This window comes from Crotalus tigris, unplaced genomic scaffold, assembly GCF_016545835.1.
Source record: "Crotalus tigris isolate CLP2741 ecotype Arizona unplaced genomic scaffold, ASM1654583v1 scf7180000023746.1698619, whole genome shotgun sequence".
Lineage (NCBI taxonomy): Eukaryota > Metazoa > Chordata > Lepidosauria > Squamata > Viperidae > Crotalus > Crotalus tigris.
In genome coordinates this window covers 280,199-292,418 of record NW_024100155.1, presented here as the reverse complement: position 1 = coordinate 292,418, position 12,220 = coordinate 280,199, and the positions used below count along the sequence as shown (strand labels likewise).

At 44.0% G+C, this 12,220-nt stretch overlaps 1 protein-coding gene across 9 annotated transcripts in view; it reads left to right on the top strand.

Moving 5' to 3' along the window:
- DENND1A (DENN domain containing 1A) overlaps nt 1–12,220 on the top strand; it is a 184,795-nt gene that overhangs the window by 114,442 nt on the left and 58,133 nt on the right. For all 9 annotated transcript variants that reach the window (XM_039321490.1, XM_039321488.1, XM_039321491.1 and 6 more), the window contains 2 exons: nt 1,305–1,406; nt 6,118–6,243. In XM_039321490.1, coding sequence (XP_039177424.1) covers nt 1,305–1,406; nt 6,118–6,243 — 228 coding nt within the window. The remainder of the gene's footprint in view (nt 1–1,304; nt 1,407–6,117; nt 6,244–12,220) is intronic.

The following is a 12,220-nucleotide window of genomic DNA, read 5'->3' as shown; positions in this document are numbered from 1 at the left end:
TAAGTCTTTGAAAAACAACGTGGTAGCAGGGTTAAACAATAATTCAATAACATAAAGTTTACTACTGACCTCAGGTTAGATCAGGGGTAGTCAACCTTGGCTCTTTTATGACTCATGGACTTCAACTCCCAGAATTCCTGAGCCAGCTGGGAGTTGAAGTCCACGAGTCATAAAAGAGCCAAGGTTGACTACCCCTGGGTTAGATCATCAAATATTTCTTCTCTTTTTCCCCTTACAAGTTAGTACATTTCTGATTAAATCAACTCAATAAAAACATCCTTGTTACATTTATCAATACATTTTTAGCTTATACGTATTTTAATTAATCTGGGTATAACAATCCATGTCCTGTTATTAATTTTTACTTCATTTTTAAATTCTCACCAATATTCCAATCAACCTTTAAAGTCCATGATTTTCAAGCTCTAGGTAACCAAGGTTTCCCTTATCTACACTTCATAAGAAACTATAATATCCAAAATACATGTTTTACCTGTTTAAATGTAATCTTATTCTATTTCCTAAAGATTTTCTATTTTCCACCATAACTAAATTTTCTGGTTAATAATAAAATATCCCCTTTTAGTAGATCATAGCCATTATACACATTGCCTGGGTTAACCAATAAGTCAAACATATCCCTGATAGTCACTTTTTATTTCCCGTTCAGTCCTAATTTTTCAATATTATACAACTCAGAGCCTTATTTCCCACTAATTTCCCACTATTTTAAATCTAATAACCCAGAATCCTGGGTCTTCTCTGTTGGGGAAGCTTTTTGGGTAACAAATCAAGAGACACGATTATTATTTTAGTTGTTAAATTTAACTTATTGATGAACCACAAATAAGGACCCTACCCAAATAGCATTGAGGCCTTAATTCTAGATGCCACATCGATTGTTAAATTTTTGTGGAAGACTGGAGACGTCATCATGAATTTGATATCCAGTAAGGACATATAAAAAAGCCCTTTGGAGGACATATCTAGACTAACATGACTAAAAGAAAAAGTAAACCACTTGGTTGCTTGTTCAGATTTTTATATATTTTTATATATTTATATATATATATATATATATATATATATATATATATATATATATATATATATATATATATATATATACACACACTAAGCTAGGAATCCCCAGGTCAGGTGTTTGGAAAGATTCATACGTGCATTTGGGGATAGGAAGGTGCACAAGGAAAATTTGAGACAACTGAATTTTGGAAGCAGCTGAGCAACATGAATCTTTTTGGGGCATAAATAAATTACTTGCTTCTCTCTATTTTCATTTTCAGAAAGTCAGAAATATTTCTCTGGATGACGTGGTCATCCTGAATGTGGACACTAACACACTGGAAACACCTTTTGATGACCTGCAAAGCCTCCCAAATGATATAGTGAGTACACTTCGATTTTTTCTTGGTTCTTCTTATTCCTGTTTGGTAAAAGTGCCTGATCTGGAGGCAAGCTGTTCCACTGGTTAATTGTCCTCCCTGTTAGGAAGTTTCTCCTTAATTCCAGGTTGCTTCTCTTCTTGATTGGTTTCCATCCGTTGTTTCTTGTCTTGCCTTCTGGTGCTTTGGAGAATAGGTTGACCCCATCTTCTTCTTCGTGGCAGCCCCTAAAATACTGGAATACTGCTATCATGTCCCCCTTCGTCCTTCTTTTCTCCTGCCAAACCCAATTCCTGCAACCGTTCTTCATACGTTTGATCATCTTAGTTGCTCTTCTCTGAACTTTTTCCAAGGTCTCAGCATCTTTTTTGTAGCACGGTGACCACAATTGGCTGCAGTATTCCAGGTGTGGTCTTACTAGGGTTTTATAAAGCAGTATTAATACCTCGCGTGATCTTGATTTTATGCGTCTGTTTATACAACCCCGGATTGTATTAGCTTTTTTGGCTGCTGCTGCTGCACACTGCGGGCTCATAGAGGATTTATGACAGGAAGTTCACCAAGATGGATTGTGTTGGTAGAAGGATGTCAAGGCCACCCCCAGCCTCTGTAAGGCAGCTTTGATGCCAGCCCATCACAATGTTACAGCCCTCCCATCTTGTGAAAAAAAAAAAAGCTAATTGGCTCGTGATAATTGTTTTCTGCTTTGTGAAGCATCTTTTTGTCTTCTCGGCCATCATCATCATCATCGAGTTGGAAGGAACCTTGGAGGTCATCTAGTCCAACCCCCTGCTCAGGCAGGAAACCCTATACCATTTCGGACAAATGGCTGTCCAGTCTCTTCCCCTTCTTTGGAGAAGGATACCATCGAAGACTTTTAATTTCTCTCATTCCTCGCTGGTTATTTTTTTAAAAAAAATAAATTTGTTGAGCACAAAGTTTGTAATTTTTTTAAAATTTATTTTAATTTGGGCGTTGTTCGCCCCCACCCCCCACTTCTCCAAAGCTGCTTGCCTTGAAGGAGGCTTTCTTCTCCCCCCCCCTTCTTTTGATTCTGTGTTTTGCAAGTTCGGTCTTTTCCCCCTTGCTTTTTATTCATGTTGACAACTCCAAAGCCATGGATCTAATTAAAATAAATTCCTCTCGTACCTTTAGTGAACCATTTCATTATGCCGCGCTGCACAGATCGCATTTTGAAACATGGTGATAGCTTAAATCTGACCTTTCGTCCCGAACTGCCAAGAGCATAGACATGTTCTTTAGACACACAATCCCGGTTGTGTGTCTAGGCCACAGCTCTGGGGAAGAAGCTGTTCCTTCCTCGTGAGGCTATCGTCCACACTGAGGGCAGGGTGGCGGTAGGGACCCTGACAACTTGCAAGGACAGCTTGGTGAACATGTTGACTTTGTGGACAACTTTCCCAAGAGTGTAGAACAGGGGTCTTCAAACTTGGCCCTTTTATGACTTGTGGACTTCAACGCCCAGAATTCCTCAGCCAGACACGCGTGCCTGGCTGAGGAATTCTGGGCGTTGAAGTCCACAAGTCATAAAAGGGCCAAGTTTGAAGACCCCTGTCTTAAATCTAAGAAACAAAATGGAGGCTGGCTGAGGAATTCTGGGCGTTGAAGTCCACAAGTCATAAAAGGGCCAAGTTTGAAGACCCCTGTCTTAAATCTAAGAAACAAAATAAGATGGGTGGACTTCAACTCCCAGAATTCCTCAGCCAGGAATTCTGGGAGTTGACGTCCAGACATCTTAAGATGACCAAGGTTGAGTAGACAGCCACCGTGGAGACTCTTGCGATTCTGGAAGAACACAGAGGATGTGAGACGCACACTTTGGAACCCGGAACGCTTCTGCTCACTTTTGAGAATTTGTCCAAGTCAGCGAGTGTGTGAGCTGCGAGTTGCTCAGTTCCCGTCAGAGAGTGTTCTTTTGTGTCGATGGTAATGAGCCCATCAGGCTGTGTTCACCTGAAGTGGCGCTCTGTGAATCAGAGGCAATTAAACACCTCCGGGATGAAACGAAGAGGGCGGTGAAGGTTAAGTGCAGCATCGTCTGAAGCACAGGTGGGAAGAGCTTCTGAGAAGCCTTGAGGATGCCGGAGGAGTGACGGGTGGCACCTGTTGACAGGTGAGCACTGTTGGCATCGGGCTGTGGCAGATCAGCCCTGTCTGCTCTAATGAGAAAAGGGGGAGAGCTGTGTTAGGATCCTCTCCTGTGAAGTCATTACTAGACTCCATCCTGTTTTGCTTGTTGCTGATCCAAAGAACAGGAGCCCATTAGAGGCAATAATGCTTTCGGGAAGATAGATGTGGGGTCTCCCAACAAGCTGTATATTCCATCCATCCATCCATCCATCCATCCATCCATCCATCCATCAATCAATCAACCAACCAGAATAAATCTGGAAGGGACTTGGAGGTCTTCTAGTCCAGCCCTCTGCTCAAGCAGGAGATCATGTATCATTCAGATAGGTGGCTGTTCATTTTTTTCTTAAAAACCTCCAGTGAATGGAGTACTTACAACTTCTGAAGGCAAGCTGTTCCACCAGTTACTCCTTAATTCAGAATATAACAGAACAGAACAGAATAGAATAGAACAGAACAGAACAGAACAGAATAGAATAGAATAGAATATAGAAAATGGAATGGAATGGAATGGAATGGAATGGAATAGAATAGAATAGAATAGAATAGAATAGAATAGAATAGAATAGAATAGAATAGAATAGAATAGAATATATAAGAAAATAGAATAGAATAGAATAAAAGATATAGAATAGAATAGAATAGGAGAATATAAGAAAATAGAATAAATAGAATATGAAATAGAACAGAACAGAACAGAACAGAGTAGAATAGAACAGAACAGAATAGAATAGAATAGAATAGAACAGAATAGAATAGAATATAGAAAATGGAATGGAATGGAATAGAATAGAATAGAATATAGAATAGAATAGAATAAAAGATATAGAATAGAATAGAATAGAATAGAATAGAATAGAATAGAATAGAATAGAATAGGAGAATATAAGAAAATAGAATAAATAGAATATGAAATAGAACAGAACAGAGTAGAGTAGAATAGAATAGAATAGAATAGAATAGAATAGAATAGAATAGAATATAGAAAATGGAATAGAATATAGAAAATGGAATGGAATAAAATAGAATAGAATAGAATAGAATAGAATAGAATAGAATAGAAAGGGACCTTGGAGATCTTCTAGTCCAGCCCCCTGCTCAAGCAGGAGAACTTATACCATCTCAGACAAGTGACTGTCTAGCCTCTTCTTAAAAACCTCCCGTGATGGAGCACCCACAATTTCTGGTGGCAAGCTGTTCCATTGGCTAACTGTCCTCACTGTCAGGAAGTTTCTCCTTAATTCTGGGTTGCTTCTCTCTTTGGCCAGTTTCCAACCATTGTTTCATTTTTCTTTTTCATCGCAAGCACAAAATCCGGAAGCAATTTCAAAACAGAAGCGAGATTAAATATATTCTCTTCTTTGGATAAAAGAACCGGTTGGACCATCACTGCTTCTCATTGCTGTGGGGAATAATATATACACCTCTAGTGACTCATAATCTTTATCCTAATTCATATTAAGGGAATCCTGTATATAAATTCAATTGTTTTTTACATTAAAAGAAAAAAAATACCTCAACTTCCAACCATTCATTTAGTGAATTCTCAGACCTATCAAAATGGGGTTCCCACTTTCCGCTTCTTCCCATCAACCCTGCGTGGTTTCCTTTTTAAAAATAGATATATATATATATTATTAATTTTTTACAATAACAATCTTCAGTGCTTCATGAACAGTGTGTTGTCTCGATTCATGTATTCAAAACAATCAATGATAATTTCTACAATTCATCAATACGTTGATTTATAATATATTTCTCGATCCATTCTCCTTCCAGTAATATTCTCCTTTTGTCTACATCAGGGGTAGGCAACCTTGGCTCTTTTATGACTCGTGGACTTCAACTCCCAGAATTCCTCAGCCAGCATGAGGGAAACTTTGGCCCCTTTGTGACTTGTGGACTTCAACTCCCAGAATTCCTGAACCAGCGTGGGGGAACTATGGCTCCCTCATGACTTGTGGACTTCAACTCCCAGAATTCCTGAGCCAGCGTGAGGGAAACTTTGGCCCCTTCATGACTTGTGGACTTCTAGAATTCCTGAGCCAGTATAGGGGAAACTTTGGCCCCTTCATGACTTGTGGACTTCAACTCCCAGAATTCCTGAGCCAGCTTGGGGAAAACTTTGACCCCTTCATGATTGGTGGACTTCAACTCCCAGAATTCCTGAGCCAGCATGGCTCAGCCTGGAAACCTCTCCCTTTCCCCTCAGCCTGGCTGGCTCAGGAATTCTGGGAGTTGAAGTCCACCAGTCATAAAAGAGCCAAGGTGGCCTACCCCTGGTCTACATTCAACAAATATAATTCTTAATATTTTCAGTACACACCAAGTTGAATATAAACATTTTTTTCTTGCATTTATGCCTATAATAATAACATCAACATACAACGTGTTTTCTAATCAGCTTGTGTTTCCATTATATTCATGAAAGTCATCTTGTTAAGCCATTATGGATCCTGTTTTCAAGATTCTTATGGAAGGTTAGTTTCTCCTCAGGATGCAGACCATGGTTTCCTTTGAGGACCTTTGAGATAGGAACGTCTCCTTCTTGTTCTTCTCCCAGATTTCCTCGCTGAAAAGCCGGTTGAAGAAGGTCTCCATGACCACAGGGGATGGGGTCGCCAGAGCGTTCCTCAAAGCCCAGGCTTCTTTTTTCGGGAGCTATCGCAACGCGCTGAAGATCGAGCCGGTAAGTATGAAGGATCGATCTCTTGACGCCGAAGAGAAGAAGCAGGTGTGTTTGTGTGGCATGTGTGTGTTTCTCTACAGCTCAGTACAAGGTCAGCGTCGTCCCTGTGGTGACTTGGGTTCCCCGTCATGTAAATAAGGATTACGGACACCATCCATGTTGCCCGTGTCTTCTTCAGCAGATGGCCTGGGGATGAGGTTGCCCATGGCACGTCAGAATCAGGATAGAGCTGGATGGGACCTTGGAGGTCTTCTAGTCCAGCCCCCTGCTCAAGCAGAAGACCCTATACCAGGAGTAGGCAACCTTGGCTCTTTTATGACTCGTGGACAACAACTCCCAGAATTCCTGAGCCAGCCATGCTGAGAGGACAGGGAAAAGTTTCCATGCTGAGCCAGGCTGGCTCAGGAATTCTGGGAGTTGAAGTCCACGAGTGATGAGGGGGCCATAGTTCCCCCATGCTGGCTCAGGAATTCTGGGAGTTGAAGTCCACCAGTCATAAAAGAGCCAAGGTTGCCTACCCCTGCCCTATACCATTGCAGACAGATGGTTGTCCAGTCTCTTCTTAAAAACCTCCACTGATGAAGCACCACGACTTCTGGTGGCAAGCTGTTCCACTGGTTAATTGTCCTCACCGTTAGGAAATTCCCCCTTATTTCTGGGTTGGTTCTCTCCTTGATTAGTTTCCATCCATTGCTTCTCGTCCTGCCTTCTGGTGCTTTGGAGAATAGCTTGACCCCCCCCCCCTTTTTGTGGCAGCCCATCAAATACTGGAACACTGCTATCATGTCCCCCCTAGTCCTTCTTTTCTCTAGACTAGCCAAACCCAAATCCCGCAGCCGTTCTTCGTATGTTTTAGTCTCTAGACCTTGGATCATCTTAGTTGCTCTTCTCTGCCCTTTTCCCAAAGTCTCAACATCTTTTTTACAATAGGGTGACCAAAACTGGATGCAGCGTTCCAGGTGTGGCCTTACTAGGGTTTTATAAAGCGGTGCTAATACCTTGCATGATCTTGATTCTCTGCCTCTGTTTATGCAACCCAGGATTATATTAGCTTTTTTTGGCTGCTGCCGCACGCGGTTGGCTCAGTCAGAGAAATAGTGCTCAGCCACCAGGTCTAGGCGCCATGGAGGTGGAACGGTGAAGATATCAAGAAAGTTTTTTTTTTTGTGCTGCAAGTGTGATTATACACCTTGAGTTTGATTGCCCTTGGATATCAAGATGTTTATTGCATCTGACAATTCTTTATTGTTGCTTGTCGGTTGTTCTTTTGTGTTCTGCTGGTTTGGTTGGTATCGGTGGATTTATGAAATCATTAAAATAATTGGATAATTGAAGGGTTGACCTGAAATGAAATACAGATGGGGTTAGTCTTTGGTTTGTGTCACCATTGAGAAGAGGATGTTCTGCGGTGTTTGGATGTGGGAATGTGAGGTGCATGGCTCTTGAAATCTTTTGGAATGTGGAAAGAAGGAAGGAAGTTGGTCAAGAGTTGGCTCCCTTGCATCAGATGGATGGATAGGCCTCAAGAAGTGGAGATTATATGTTATTCCCCACAGCAGTAAGAAGCAGAGATGGTCCAAGGCAGTGTTTCCCAAACTTGACAATTTTAAGGCATGTGGACTTCAACTCCCAGAATTCCACAGCCAGCAATGCTGGCTGTGGAATTCTGGGAGCTGAAGTCCACATGCCTTAAAATTGTCAAGTTTGGGAAACACTGGTCCAACGGGTTCTTTTACCCAAAGAAGAGAATATATTTAATCTTGCGTCTCTTTTGAAACCGCTTCCGCATTTTGTAGCTTGCGATGAGAAAGGAAAAATAAAATCCTGATTTTGTTTTAGTTAATTACGTAGGTTCATTGTTGCAGAAACGGACGGCATATACTGTTAGGTAAAAGCCAAAAAAGTTGTGACTGCGATGTTGTTATCTTCCATGGTGCTAAAGAGAGTCAAAAGTTGGTGCCTTTTTTTTCCCTTCTTCCTTTTTTACACGGTCTTTTTTGTTTTGTTTTGTTTCCCTCCTCCTTTTTCTACTTTTCCAGATAAAGTTTCCCCCTTTCTCTGCTTTCCTATTATTTATTTATTTATTAAACTTTATAAACCGCCCCACTCCCGCAGGACTCCGGGCGGTTAACAATAAATTACTTTCTTGAATTTCTTTTTGTATTTTATATTTCGACAAACTAATCAAACTCTTATTATAAATAAAAGAAGAAGAGGAGGAGGAGGAGCGCAGGGATTGTGCAAAGAAATTGGGGCCCTGTGCACACATTTGTGTGTTGTTGTTGTTGTTTTTTGAGGTGTGTGTGTGTGTGTGTTGGAAGCTCGTCCTGCCTCTCTCCTGATCCAGCAGGCCTTTGGGTCCCTCTTTCCCAAACCCCAACAAAATCCATCTTTTTCGCTCTGCTGACTGCAAGGCGCGAGAGTGAAGTCAAGTGCCACTCCTTAATCACAACCGTGTGCATTTTGTGGCTTCCTTTTTTTTTTTTTTTTTTTTGTTAACTGTGAAATGCTAAAGGTTAAAAAGATCTTTCAAGCAGCCTTCCCCAGAAACAGTGGCTTTAATTGCTTAATATTGTGGCATTTTAAATATTTATAGCCTTATCACATGCTGGTGGCGGGAGTGGGGGAAGACAGAGGCAGCGGGCAAGGCTAAACTTCCCCCCCCCCTTGTTGAGGAAAGGGCCTGTTGTGCTTGACTCCAGTGCCACCTCGCGGCCAGGAGTGGCCTGTGGTTGTGAGATTCAGCCAAGGCTGGGGTCTTCCTTGCGTGCAGACCCGGGCAATCGTTTGGAAAAGGTGCAGGATCTGCAGTCTTGGAGACGTGGCGTGAAGACGCCTGCAGCTTGCCCCCGTCAGAGGTTGGTCTGACAAACTCAGATCAAGCTTTGGTTTGGAAGCAGACAGGAAGGCGGTGCAGAGAGTGGTGAGGACGGCAGAAAAGAGGATTGGCAGTTCCCTCCTTTCCATCCAGGACACGGCACAGAAGCGTTGCTTGAGCAGCGTCCGCAGGATTGTCTGGGACACCACACACCCTCTTCACAACCTGTTTTCCTTGTTCCCTTCTGGGAAAAGAGGGGGCTCCGTGGTATCCGAAGCAGAACATCCAGATTCAGTCCCAGCTTCGTTCCATACAGTATCAACCTTGTGAACTCTCAAGCTTCCTCCTTCCATTATGTATTCAAGAGGGACAGTGATTAATATTTATATGTTGCTTAAATGTAAGGGTGTAGGTCACGGGTAGGCAACCCTGGCTCTTTTATGACTCGTGGACTTCAACTCCCAGAATTCCTGAGCCGGCATGGCTCAGCTTGGAAACCTCTCCCTTTCCCCTCAGCATGGCTGGCTAAGGAATTCTGGGAGTTGAAGTCCACCAGTCATAAAAGAGCCAAGGTTACCTACCCCGGATGTAGGTCTATATATATGTTATATATAGTATGTTTTAAATGTGTGTTATGTATGTGTACAGTGAGAGCAAGCAACTAGATTTCATTTTTAATGGGTGCCGCTGTGCCCACAGGGGAAAAAAGTGACAATAAAGGTTATCTAATCTAATCTAATGATCCTGGCTTGTGCAGTAACCCTAGCAATTCCTCACCTCCTGTATTTAAGTTTTAGCCGTGATTATACCTTGTTCGTTGATGTCTTCTCTTGGGAAAGATCGTTCCTTCATCCCTCTTTCCACCCCTGGAAACCATCTCCAACCAAGGTTGAGGTCTTTGGTCTTCTTCTGCCTAACCAGCTTTTATGTCTTTACTGTCATTTCTTACCCTGGTCTTCTCGTCCTCTTGAGACCCGCTGCCAATAATGCTTGATTCAGAAGGACATAACCTTGGTTTGTGGGCTGTTTGGTCTGTTTTGTAGGCTCTGGGTGGCTGTTTCCAGGGCTACACGCGAGAGGGGGAACCGACGGGGATCGCCAACTTTAAGACTGTGGCGTGCCAGATTTTCTGAAGGACGTGGTGCTTCTCAAAAAGCGGGTTGTCGTGTCCTTTCTCTATCTAACATGGTTTTTGCAATGCTTCGTTTCCCCCGGCGAGATCTTGCTACCTCAGAAGTCCATCATCCTGTAACGGATTAGCTTGATTTATCGCAAGAGGCGACTTGCAAAGCTGTGGTAGATGCTCAAGGGCTTGGCTGTTGTTTAACAACACAACCATGTTCGAGCTTTTATCCCCGGGGCTAATTTGACTTTAAAATGACGGTTATAATTCTCTAATCCTCCCGATTTTATACCTCTCTCTCCACAGGATCCCACTTTTGCTGTTAGAGTCAGTGAATTTCAGCATCTGTGCCATTTTTATGGCGTGTGTCGGATGCGCACAGCTCCCAGGAAGGCACTTTCTGCTGGGAGGACAGCCGGTGTAGTTCTCCTCATAAGGGCCAACAGATTCCTTTCCATGTGCTTTTAGTTTCATTTCTGTAATTATTATAGAGCAGTGGTTCTCAACCTATGGGTCGGGACCCCATTTGGGGTCGAACGACCATTTCACGGGGGTCGCCAAACAAGGCTGTCCGCCATTTTTTCCCCCTTTTCTTTGGCCACGCCCCTGGCACGGATTAAGCTTGATTTATCGCAAGAGGCGACTTGCAAAGCTGTGGTAGATGCTCAAGGGCTTGGCTGTTGTTTAACAACACAACCATGTTCGAGCTTTTATCCCCGGGGCTAATTTGACTTTAAAATGACGGTTATAATTCTCTAATCCTCCCGATTTTATACCTCTCTCTCCACAGGATCCCACTTTTGCTGTTAGAGTCAGTGAATTTCAGCATCTGTGCCATTTTTATGGCGTGTGTCGGATGCGCACAGCTCCCAGGAAGGCACTTTCTGCTGGGAGGACAGCCGGTGTAGTTCTCCTCATAAGGGCCAACAGATTCCTTTCCATGTGCTTTTAGTTTCATTTCTGTAATTATTATAGAGCAGTGGTTCTCAACCTGTGGGTCGGGACCCCATTTGGGGTCGAACGACCATTTCACGGGGGTCGCCAAACAAGGCTGTCCGCCATTTTTTCCCCCTTTTCTTTGGCCACGCCCCTGGCACCCGGTGATGTATAAGTGGTTGGGGGTCACCACAACATGGGGAACTGTATTATGGGGTCGCGGCATTAGAAGGTTGAGAACCACTGTTATAGAGGGTGGGCATTGCTAATAATCCTCCTCCTCTTCTCTCCTCCTCCTCCCCTCCTCTCCTCCTCTCCGTCCTACTCCTCCTCTCTTCCTCCTCCTCCCCTCCTCTCCTCCTCCTTTTCTCTCTTCCTCTCCTCTCCTCTCCTCCTTTTCCTCTCCTCCTCCTCCCCTTTCTCCTCCTCCTCCTCTCTTCCTTCCCTCCTCCCTCCTCCTCTCTCCTCTCCTCCTCTCCTCCTCCTTCTTTCTCCTCCTCCTCCTCTCCCCTTTCTCCTCCTCCTCCTCTCTCCTTCCTCCCTCCTCTCCTCTCCTCCCTCCTCTCCTCCTCCTCCTCTTCCTCTCCTCCTCTCCTTCCTCCTCTTCCTTTTCCTCTCCTCCTCCTCCCCTTTCTCCTCCTCCTCCTCTCTCCTTCCCCTCCTCCCCTCCTCTCCTCCTCCTCCTCTTCCTCTCCTCCTCTCCTCCTCCTTCTTTTCCTCTCCTCCTCCTCCCCTCTCCTCCTCCTCCCCTTTCTCCTCCTCCTCCTCTCTCCTTCCCCTCCTCCCCTCCTCTCCTCCTCCTTCTCCTCTTCCTCTCCTCTCCTCCTCCTTCTTTTCCTCTCCTCCTCCTCCCCTTTCTCCTCCTCCTCTTCCCGTCCTTCCCCTCCTCCCCTCCTCTCCTCCTCCTCCCCTTCCTCTTCCTCCTCCCCCTCCCCTTCTCCCCCCTCTTCCTTCTCCCCTCCTCCTCCTCCCCTCCTCTCCTTCTCCTCCCCCACATCTGTCTTCTCCTTCTGTTTTCTTTATCTTCTCTTCCTCCTCCTCCTCTCCTCCTCCTCCTCCTCCTCCTCCTCCTCTCGGTCATGCTTCTATCACCCACAATC